Raw genomic sequence first — 11,217 nt, forward strand, 5'->3', positions numbered from 1 at the left:
CTTTCATTTAAATCCATGCAAAATAGCACTTGGTTATTTCTGGTTGATTTTGAACAGACAAATTGACTGAGACAGAAACAGTTAAGCAAACCTCTCTCCTGGTTCATCTTGACCCATTAGGCATGCACATGAGTAACGTAACTGTTTACTGAAGAAATCTTTCAAGTAACAGAGATAAACAGGCTCTTCTCTCTATACCAATTATGTTTATATGGCCCATCCAGTATATCTGAAGGAGCATCTCCACCCCCATCATTCTACCCGGACACTGAGGTCCAGTGCCGAGGGCCTTCTGGTGGTTCCCTCACTGCGAGAAGTCAAGTTACAGGGAACCAGGCAGAGGGCCTTCACGGTAGTGGCGCCCGCCCTGTGGAACACCCTCCCACTAGATGTCAAAGAGAACAACAACTACCAGACTTTTAGAAGACATCTGAAGGCAGCCCTGTTTAGGGAAGCTTTTAATGTTTGATGCATTACAGTATTTTAATATTTTGTTGGAAGCTGCCCAGAGTGGCTGGGGAAACCCAGCCAGGTGGGTGGGGTATTAATAAATTATTATTATTATTATTTTATTATTATTATTATTTATTATCCATCCCATCTCACTTTCATTTATCTTCAATAGTTAGAGATGAGGCTGAAATATGAAGCAAAAGGGTGTGGCTATGGTAACCTAGGTCTATATAAACTGACACAAAATTGTAAGAATATAAGAATTTACTATCCAGCAGGGTAAGCCCTGCTTAACACAACACACACACACACACACAGCGGTTAAAAGCCATCTTTGGGGAACTTCCCAAGTGCCCTCCATCAACCTAGGTTGTTTGAGGAGCCAGTACTTCCACAGGGCGGCACATGAGGAGTTAAAGCATGCAGCGGGGAGGCAACAAGGAAGGTTGTCACCTGCAGAGGGTTGGGCTGGTTGAAACAACAGAGGGGTGGGGCAGGCTGCAGTGAGAACTGCATGGGGCTTTCAAGGCAGAGCCAGCCCCTGGGTGACTCATCCCCACCCCAGCGCACCTGTCTAGGGGTCTCTCATAAAGAGTAAGAGGTAAAGCTGGCTGAGGTAAGTAAGTGCCTTTCTCTTCTACTCTGGGATTGCGTATGTTTTGCTTTCCTTCCTCTGTGGTTGCCCTGAGGTGCAAACTGCTCAAGTCTCCTCTTTCTCCAACTTCCTCTTCATTGCCCGAGGGAGGGAGCGAGCGAGCTGAGGTTAGGCAGCCAGGTGCTTTCCAAAGAGAGCAAACGAGTTGAATTCCGCTTTGATAAATTGCCCTTCCTGTGCACCTGAAATTGAAGTGCTCCTTCCCTCTTCTCATCTACTTCTCCTGCATGAAGTGTTTAAAGTCCACTGACTTTCCCCCTCCTTTTGCAATCACACACAGAACTCTTAGAGTATTCCACTTCCCATGTTCCATAACAAATAACTCTGCAGCTGTAGACTCTGAAATATCTAAACACTTTAAAAACAAAAAAACAAAAATAGAAGGATTACTCACAAACTTAGCTTTCGATAGTGGTGGTGGGGACTTCTGTAAGAGAGATCAGCAATAACAGTGTCTCCTATTATGCAACACAAAATTCATCCTTCGAGTGTGGAGCTTGGAGCGCCCTTTCTCGTGGCAAATTTCACATCCCAGTGCCAAAACAACAGTCTTGTGGCAACTTGGAGACTAATGGATATATTATGGTACAAGCTTTTGCAGACCTAAGTCCACTTCATTAGATGCATGAAGTGTTCTCCTAAATTGGCAGGAATAGGTATAATTTTTATATACGTGCATGGTGGAGGAGGGAAAACTGTAAGACAGGTTAGAATGGGAAATGAAATGGCAAAAAATACACACTATGACAAGATTAATGCTGGAAACATATATAAAATGGTTAGATACAAAGCAGTCCTTATGACAAGTTAGTTGTGCTATAATGTTTGCTTTAATTGACACTTGAAGGAGAATAAAAGCCCATCATTTCAATTCAAGCCACATGTGGGGAAATTGGACTTCTTGGTCAATTAGGTAATACTTAAGGTGCCAGAAGGCTCTTGTGTTTCCTGCAACAGACTAACAGAGATATTTCCATTGCCAATAGCTCACTTGTATGGGGCGGGAGCAGGAAGAGAAGTACAGCTGCTTTGCTTTCCTTAGATCAAGGACTATTCCTCAGAATTGATAATGGCACCCCACTTCCCAGAGTGGCAGTGGTGCCCTTGGGGCAAGACTTTATCTAACTGCACCACTGCTGTGTGGTGAGAAGTGTTGGTGCAAGGAAAAAATAGATATGTGAATGGAGAATTCCTGGATGCCAAGATAAAGTTTAGGGCAAATACTCTTTGGTGAGAGAACCCCAGCAGATTTAAAATAAAATAGGCCGCTAAGTCAAATGTGGAAATATAGGCTGTTAAACCTTTAACATAGGAGATTGGGAGTTCTAAAACGCCCCTCTTCTCCTAGCATAGAAAACGACCATATGTTTGGTAAGTTAAAATGGTTTACTTACAAACTCTCCAAAGGTCAGATTCATGTGCTTTTCCATACAGCATTCAGAAAAGGTTGCACAGGCAGTAAAACCTGGCTTAGTTGCAGTGGTGAAAGTTCCTAAACTGTTAATATGTGAATATGAGTGTCCTGTAAGAACCATGCGGTTGAGCAGAACCAGCGCAATCTCTTCACATGGTGAGCTTCTCAAGTAGTCTGCAGGGAAACAAAAGTTTGATTACCTAGTCACTTCCAAGGTGAGCTAAGCCCTCCATGCATTAATTAGACTTATGCATATCGGTTATATGAGATTGGTTATCCCACAAAAAAGTATCAAGGCTATGGCTACAGTGTCTGGGTTTGTTGGGACAGGAGAGCTCTGGAGGGTGCCCTCATAATATTTAGCTTATTTACAAGCTAAAAGCAAAGCAGAAATGAAGGCAAACAGGTGCTCTTTCATAGCATTATCCATTATCTTACACCAAATCTCCCAAGAGAGTCTGTACTTCAAGATTCTTCAGCCAACTCAGTGCTCTCTGACCTGTCAGCTGCAAATCTGTTTCCACCCATTCTCTAGAGCAAAACTGTGGTGGAAGGCTCAAACACACAGCAAGCACAGAACTTTTTCTTCTTGACAGTCTTGTGTCTGCAGATTCTCTCATTTTTTAAAACTCTAATGTATTTTCCTGGTGATATCTATTGCATATACTGAAAGTGTGAAGATAAGGAAGAAATCTGTATTATTTGGAATTTTGTTTGCTTGTGTCTTTTGTTATTTGGAAACATGGGTACAAATGAACTATTTGAAATTTGTATCAGTATATTTATATAAAGTTCCATGTTTTCTATATTGATATCAAATATAGGGATTGCCTAACGATATAAACATGTCTTTGTTTTTTTAAAAATGACATCATCCCAGCCCATTTAAGTTTTTGTTTATGTTTTCTAATTACATATTTACTGGATAAAGATGTTCAGCTCCCTCCATATGCAGAGAATCCAAAGCTTAATGCGTCTGGATATTGGAAGATTGTCCATACTATTAATGGAATGGCATGTGAACAATTTGTCAGATGATGCTTGTTGAAGTGCTTATGAGTTTTCTTGCATCTTCTGTTCAGGAAAAGCCACAAGGGCAGCCTTCTCTGGAACAACCTCCGTGCTTCTTCCCAGTTTGAACAGACGTGGCAATTGGTGGATTAGCTGAAATGGATCGCTACAGATATTTCATCTTCAATCAGAAAAGTATGGTTCTGTTGGGGCTCCTCCAGATAGCTTGTGCTACAGTTTGTATCATCGGTGGATTAATCGATGGTGCTTTCAGAAGGGACTCGGCACTGAGCAAATCTAGGGTACCCATCTGGGCTGGAGTGGTAAGCTATATAAATTCTACCCCCCCCACCCCTTTTTATTAACAATGTAGAAACTATAAAGCTATAACATCAAACTTCAATTGAAATGCCTGCTGCAATAAAAAAAAGTATTCAGTAGATGTCGGACATACAGCAGGGAGGGTTGTACAATTTGGTATAATATAGGGAATTTGTTCACTGTTCTAGAAAACTTGTGGTTCTACATTCCACAAGCCAGCAGATCTCTCCCCTCTGCTGGACAGTGTGGTGGGGCTTTGCCCAGCTGCTGGGAGACCCCTGTTGCTGAGAAGAAGCCCTTAAAGAGTCCCGCCCCCATTGCAGGGGTGACAGCAGGGCATTTTGTCTTAGGTGCTGAAACACCTTGGGCCGTCCCTGTGTGCTGGCCTAGTTGTTTTGTGGTAAGAGCCTAGAGCAGGCTTCCTCAACCTCGGCCCTCCAGATGTTTTGAGACTACAATTCCCATCATCCCCGACCACTGGCTAGGGATCATGGGAGTTGTAGGCCAAAAAACATCTGGAGGGCTGAGGTTGAGGAAGCCTGGCCTAGAGGGCAAGTGTGACTGCAGCCGCCTTTGATTTCTGACTTGCATCTCCTTAATTTGGAAGTGGGGGAGCTGAGGATCAGGCTCACAGAAGGAATGCTCTGGACTGGTCTGGGTGAGAGAGGAATGAGGACTTTTCTTTCTCCTGGGAAGCATAGGAGAATTTAATGATTTTTGGAGATAAAATAACTGGAAGGGGGAATTGATTTATGGTGTTTGCACTTCATATGGCTTGTGGTCTTAGGCTAGCTGCTTATCTCCATCTTCTCCAGTGCTCCATTTCCAGCTGCGGCCAGTCAAATGCCAATGGGAAGTTTTTTCTGTTTATGTATTTAAACTATTTCCCACCTGTTCTTCAATGCCAAGGCAATCCCTAAGCAGGTTACATTAAAACCAACAGAAATCCAAATCAACAGTGTAGTAAAGGTAAAGGGACCCCTGACCATTAGATCCAGTCGTGGCCGACTCTGGGGTTGCGGCACTCATCTCGCTTTATTGGCCGAGGGAGCCAGCGTACAGCTTCCGGGTCATGTGGCCAGCATGTAGTAGATGCCTCCAAAAGTCTGGGCAAATAAGTGATTCTTCACCTGGAGCTGAAAACTCAAATTGTGAGTTAGAAGAAATTCCATAATTGTGGGGCTGATAACAAGAAGGCCCTGTCTTACATTTTTGCCTGCAGGAACTTACGAGGGGGACATGTTTGTTTTCCACATTTGATATTCAGAAATATATTGCTTTTGAACATGGAGATTTCATTTAGCTAGTGAAGTTGAAAGGAGGGGGCATCCATAGGTGAAGCCGGTGTTTTGAGTGAATGGGACTAATTGGGAGAGTGGATGATACTTGTAGGACCTCTGCTTTACTTCAGGAGGGGAAAACAGGACTGAGAAAAGTGAATGATTTCTGGGAGAAAATTGCATTGCAGAACCTGAACTCTTCTGATTCCACTAGCTGATTGTAGTAATTACAAACACTATTTGGGGGTGGTACATGGGAGCTGTGGTGGTGATGCTACAAGCAAGAAGCAGCTGGGACTGTTAGTAGTGACTTCGAATAATTTAGTGGCAGCATTTTACTATGGTACAATCACTTTGCTGTAATAATTTTTTTACTTTTTCTTTTCTTGGGTCCCAAGCTAATGTTAGAAATGCAATGGGTGAAAGTATGATTTACACTTTGAAAGTGCATGTCTAATATTCCTCCTTTGTGTGTTTCACATACCCAACTCCTTGCCCTTGTGGAATGGCGGGCTAGTGATATGATAGCCATCGATTACTATCCTCATGTATCAATCACATTTTCACCTGTATAAGAAAAAGCATCTGGTGAAATTGACCAAGAATCTTGAGCCCACGTTTAACAGCCAGCTGAACAATTAGGTTCCCTCTCTGGTGTCAAAATAACCTTCTCTGAAATCGTGCCTAAAGGAAAGATGTTTACTTATTATGGAATAAACCCCATCAGCCTTTGTGCTTTATAGATCTGCTGGTTGTTGATCGGGAGCTGGTGTCTTAGAAACCACTTGCCAACCAGTGTATTTATATTTATACACTGCTTAACTACAATCATATCTAAGTGGTTTACGAGGATGTAACAAAAAAGTAAAAATCAGTTAAAACTATAAAATAAAACCTGTAGTTTGTTTTCATCTTCCTGAAGTTAATGTTTTTTCACTTCTTTTTATATGCTAAAGTTGGGCATTGCCCCCCAACTTAATCCCCTTTACCTTTTGTTTTGTAGTTTATGGCTATTCCTGGAATTATGGCTTTGTTTTCTTCAATGAGAAAGAATCCTGTTTTGGTATGTTTCTATTGTATTTTGTTTAAAGTGGATGGGGACAAATCATACAGCCGGCTTTCTATAAGTAATAAATACATACACCTTTTATTTACATAACTTTTACTTCACGTCTGAGGGGCAGATGGGGCTCGTCAATGTGGGAAGGTAGCCCATCCAGGAGAAGGAAAACTCTGATCCTAAATGTCCGCTGCCTTGCAGGGTATATTTGGGAAAAGAAAAGGCTAAAGAGTAAACCCTACAAAAATCTGGAGTGGAGTCCCTAAGATGGTTGGATGGCACCTTGTATGCCTTCTTCCAGCAACTCCTGCAGCCAAGCTGGTGCCAAACATATTGCTCTACTTTCATTTGGGACCACATCAACAAGACTGAGATGGAGATTCTGATCATATGGGTAGCCCAGGACCCCCATACACAGTGCCCAGGCTTGCATCCCTGGGAGGTCACTTTGGTGCTGCACAGTGGTTTGACTTCGCCCCCGAAGGCACACTCCATTGTCCCTCGAGACAGATGGAGGCCAACAAAAAGCAACAACAAACTTTAATCTCTGCGCTGAAGTGTTTGGAGATATACATCATGGGCTACAATTAAAGTGATCATACATGTATGATTTTGGGGTTTAGAGTTTAAAAACCACAACAGATTAAAGGTCTCAAGGAGGACCACTTCAACAGCAGTTTAAAATTTCTTCAGTCTGTCTCTAAATTCATCAGTCATTCTCTCTGTGTTGCTCCAAATGGCTGGATTGTAGTAACACATTACAGTTGAAAGGTAAGAATATACATGTTTTAGAAAACACGGCACAAATTTTATCTATACATATGTAAAATTATTATTTATGTTAAAGGGGAGGGAATAAAATTCCTAACCACCTTTTCCACCTTTGGCCTTCAATACCCTTTACATAGCAAGCACAATGGTAGTTTTTGGACATGTTTTTAAACACCCATAATTGGAGTTCCCAGACATGGATGTTTAAAAGATCCATGCACATCATCCATACTTTGAGCATTAACTGACCTTGGGTGATGAGTGTAATGGCTGAAGTAGAAATGGGTCTTAGTTAAGCCTAAAACCTGCTGGGAAAACACAGCAGCTGACCATCTTTTTTCTGCTGCAACTGGTCACCATCACCTTCTCAAATCTAGACTAGATGGTAATGTCAAATTGTGTGATTTTGTGTGATTCCTGGAGGGGTCCTTTGCTCATTCAGAAGTGGAACAGACCAGACCAGCAGCTGGGTCAGCCAATCTCTTTCTAATGAATGCAGCACAACATTCCCCACTTAACTTATTTTGATCCACTATGCTGCTTTCCTAGAAAACCTGAATGGTTTCTACCTATTTGGTTTCTTGGCTGCCTTGGTAACATCCCTTCTGTTGATTGCCCAAATCCACAGATATCTTTGCTCAGTACTTTTTGTTCAAATGTATTCTTTCTGGCAGCTTTATTGCTTCTAAGAAAGTCCCATACATTTAAATTGATCTTGCTTCCAAGAAAGGCATGTGTGGGAATAGGCTTAAAACATCAAACACCTGCACACACTCCCTAAAAACACAAGATGAAATATAAATATAAGTATGTTGATTTCCATCTACAGTAATTAGGAAAGGAAAGGTTTGATTTTCACTGATTCATACCCACATTTCGGAAATTGTATTGTGAATGCATGTTCCCTCAAAGACACTCTGGAAAATAAATTACTGTAGTGTACAAAGATTGCATAAGAGGCATATGTGGAACTATTTTTCATCCTTTGACTTGAAGCCCAAATTTAACTCTGGTCTTCTCTATCCCCATACCTTTTGTACAGGTGAATGCAATGATAATTGCTTCTGTATTTTCCTGCTTCGTCACTCTACTTGTAATCATCTATACGTCTATAACATTAGAGTATGGTGAAAAATATGAAGAGTTTGACGATGTGTCCTCTTATCATCACCCAGCCGTTGTAAGTATCAAACTATCCAGTTTCTGCCCTTTTGAATACATTGCACACAGTTTAGGAGCGACAGAGTAACTAGCACACTCAAAGGTGTGTCACTCACATCAGTTAGGGCAGAAGATGGTGCAGGAAAATCTCTGTGTGTTTCTTTACTGAACAAGGTCCAGGCTGGCACAGCAGAGGCAAAATCATTGGATTGCTCAACTGCCCCCTTCTTGGTCCTGAAATGCCTTTTATGGCAGGTATTGTTGGGAGTTCCATAGTAAAGGATGCCTCCACAGGCACAGGCCCTGGGGGCAGATCAGGGTTTGGCCTGCCTTTTATATATTACTTTCGTTTTATACATCCAATTTGAGGATATTAATTGACACCATCAGTTTTTATATATGTATAAATCATATATGTGGTTCCTCAACTATTTATCAGTTACTATTTATTGTTGTTTTTCACTTGTTATTCCTTTTCATGTAAAATAATTAAAATATAAAAAAGAGAATTTTCAGGTGCTTTAAAAACAATACCCACACCACTCCTAAGGTTGGATAAAGGGTGTGTGTGTGTGCTCATTTTCTGTGTTGCAGGCATTTGTGCTTGGTAAACTTGTAGAAGGAGCCAACATCACACTACTGATTGCATCGCTTTTCAGCGCTTTTATTGTGCTGATTATTGCTTATTTGAGTTGCCGAAGTCTTCCATGTTGTTCATGCTATGACAGTGTCACTGGACTTGTAAGTAGCAACATTGCCATCAAATATGGTGGGTTTACTTGTCTTGTACTGGGAAGGAAAGCCTTTTGTGATTCTGTAAAAACATTTTTGGACAGTTTGATATGAAGTTGCCATATTTCCTTAACCCCCCCCCTTCAACTAGTTAAGTCCAAAATGCACACAAAACTAATTTTTTGAATTGCCATTTGGAAACAAATGATTTGTGGACACCTCTTATTATAGCACCGTATACACTAAACACCTATGGTAAATAACTGGCATCCTTATATAAGCTCCTGTGCACTTCCTAAGGAATGGGGTATAAATTGTATATAACTGCCCCTTCTGCATGTTTTTCTTGACAGGTGTGTGCATAAAATGTTTTTTACTAGGTTCACAGTTCTATGGGTGGTATTCAGCTAAGTTTAATTCAGAGTAGATCCTTTGAAATTAATGAACATGACTAAATAAGTTCCATTAATTTCAGTCAGTATACCCTGAGTGAAAACTACCCCTTGTGTTTAAGGTTTACTAATTATGTAGCATTTACCACTTCTTAAGGTTGACCTCTCATTGTTTGATAACTTCCATATTTATGCATCTCTTAGACAGATATGTTTGTTCAGCTTATTATCAGGGTTACTGAATGTGAATGGTTTGAAATAAATCTCTTAATTATGATAATGGTAGCTGCAAAAAAATTAAGAAATACTTTTGTAAAGGAAAATACGGTAAACTGTGGTGGGCATTATATGATGAATAGCTTCTTTTTCTTGAACTGCAGAACTTTTTATTTTTAGTCTTGTTCATTATTATACCATTGCAATTACTTTTGGTAACCAAATTACAAAATGAAACCGTGTTTGTCTCGAGGACTGCACATTCTAAGATCAGTGCTATTCTCAGGTGAACCTATTTAGCAATCTCATGCTCTCATTCTTAGGAACGGCTAGAATCTAATGAAGACCAGCTACAAATTGCAGAATTAGTTTGCATTCCATCCGGTATGTAGGTGTTCTCATTGTTTTACTTGAAAATTAATTTTGGATTTACTAAATATGTAAGTCAAATAATGAATATGTAAGGAAGACATTTGGGCTATATAAATATTATTTAAAATCATCATAATAATAGCCATCTCCATAAAAGCAATCTAACTACAATTACAAAAACTAGGCCGTAGTGGTTAAAAATAAAATCCAGCACATTACTTTACTGCTGGTTTTAGTTTAATTTGTTCTTATGAATATTGAACTGTAAAACCCAACAAAGCTCTTTTAATCAATAGTGGGTTAGAACAAAAAAATTAAAAGATAATGAAGAAGCCCTGGTAGGAAGACAGAAAAATCTGTGTCATTGGTGCCCACAATAAGAGATACTGATGGTGGACCAAGGCCAGGCCTCTGAAGCCAATGTTCCGTCCTGGGCAGATTTCTGAGAGTGTAGGCTGTCCTTCAAATAAAGCCCTACATTGTCTAGGGCTAGGTTAAGTGTCAAAACCAGTCCTTTAAATGGGGCCCAGAAACGAAATGGCAGATAATGCATTTGGTAAAATATGGGTATATGTGTTCCCAATGCTTGATCCCTGCAAGAATCTGGGCAGCTACCTTCTGCACCAGTGAAAGTTTCTAAACCATTTTCAAAGGCAGCCCCATGTATAACCAGTGTATTACAACAGTCTAGTCTGCATGTAACCAGCACACATAATCAAGGCAAAGTTTGCTTTCTGCAGCTACATATGCTCACTGTGTGTGTTTTCTATTCTAGGTCAAGTGGATACAATTTTTAATTCTCCTGTAAAACTTTCAGATTTAGATATGGAAGCTGATGATGACATGCCCAAACCACCTCCATATATCAGGATGACTTAAATATAAATTCTAGGAGAATTTTTTTTTAAAGCTCTTTATAACTTAATAATTTTACTGAAAAGTTTGTACAATTCTTAAAAGAAATGACTGACCACTCTGAAGAGATCCTCAGAATTTCAAGACTGGTGGCCTATTTTCTGTACAGTTAATAAACTTAATTCTATTTTCATAAATTTTAATTTAGCCCCATAGTGTTTATTTGACTCCTGCTGTGTAATAGAATCTTCAATAATAGCAAGCATCCTTTGAACCAGAAAAATTGTCATGGGCAAATGAGTCTTCCAAATGCAAATTTGCTTGTTCAAATGGGAATGGTGTGCAGAAATCATAAGATTCCGTGTGAAATCTGCTAGCACAGAAAGCAAAGAGTGGGCAGACAAATACTGTGAATATTAGCCAATGCACTCCACTCCAATGATTTCACCAATGCCCCATGTTAGAATTTATGGATTGCATTTTGTATGAAGTTGTTGTTGTTTAGTCGTGTCCGACTCTTCGTG

At 40.2% G+C, this 11,217-nt stretch overlaps 1 protein-coding gene across 3 annotated transcripts; it reads left to right on the forward strand.

The window, feature by feature from the left end:
- LOC128421083 (uncharacterized) lies at positions 1 to 10,896 on the forward strand. 3 transcript variants are annotated; one of them, XM_053403335.1, is made up of 7 exons: positions 1 to 165; positions 3,605 to 3,856; positions 6,138 to 6,197; positions 8,008 to 8,145; positions 8,721 to 8,867; positions 9,790 to 9,850; positions 10,614 to 10,896. In XM_053403335.1, exons 2-7 carry the CDS (start codon positions 3,692 to 3,694, stop codon positions 10,715 to 10,717), a joined length of 675 nt encoding a protein of 224 aa, XP_053259310.1. In that variant the 5' UTR covers positions 1 to 165; positions 3,605 to 3,691; the 3' UTR covers positions 10,718 to 10,896. The 3 variants fall into 3 exon arrangements, with proteins under 3 accessions (XP_053259310.1, XP_053259311.1, XP_053259308.1); XM_053403336.1 differs by lacking the exon at positions 1 to 165 and adding an exon at positions 913 to 1,073; XM_053403333.1 differs by lacking the exon at positions 1 to 165 and adding an exon at positions 913 to 1,069.
- Positions 10,897 to 11,217: the final 321 nt, after the last annotated feature.

This window comes from Podarcis raffonei, chromosome 9 (genome assembly GCF_027172205.1).
Source record: "Podarcis raffonei isolate rPodRaf1 chromosome 9, rPodRaf1.pri, whole genome shotgun sequence".
Taxonomy (NCBI): Eukaryota; Metazoa; Chordata; class Lepidosauria; order Squamata; family Lacertidae; genus Podarcis; species Podarcis raffonei.

Bases quoted from the DNA above. Each gene is read 5' to 3' on its own strand.
- LOC128421083 (XM_053403335.1), top strand. From the start codon at position 3,692: ATGGATCGCTACAGATATTTCATCTTCAATCAGAAAAGTATGGTTCTG. The intron at 8,868-9,789 runs GTAAGTAGCAAC...TCTCATTCTTAG, and splicing joins ATGACAGTGTCACTGGACTT to GAACGGCTAGAATCTAATGA. The intron at 9,851-10,613 runs GTATGTAGGTGT...TTTCTATTCTAG, and splicing joins ATTAGTTTGCATTCCATCCG to GTCAAGTGGATACAATTTTT.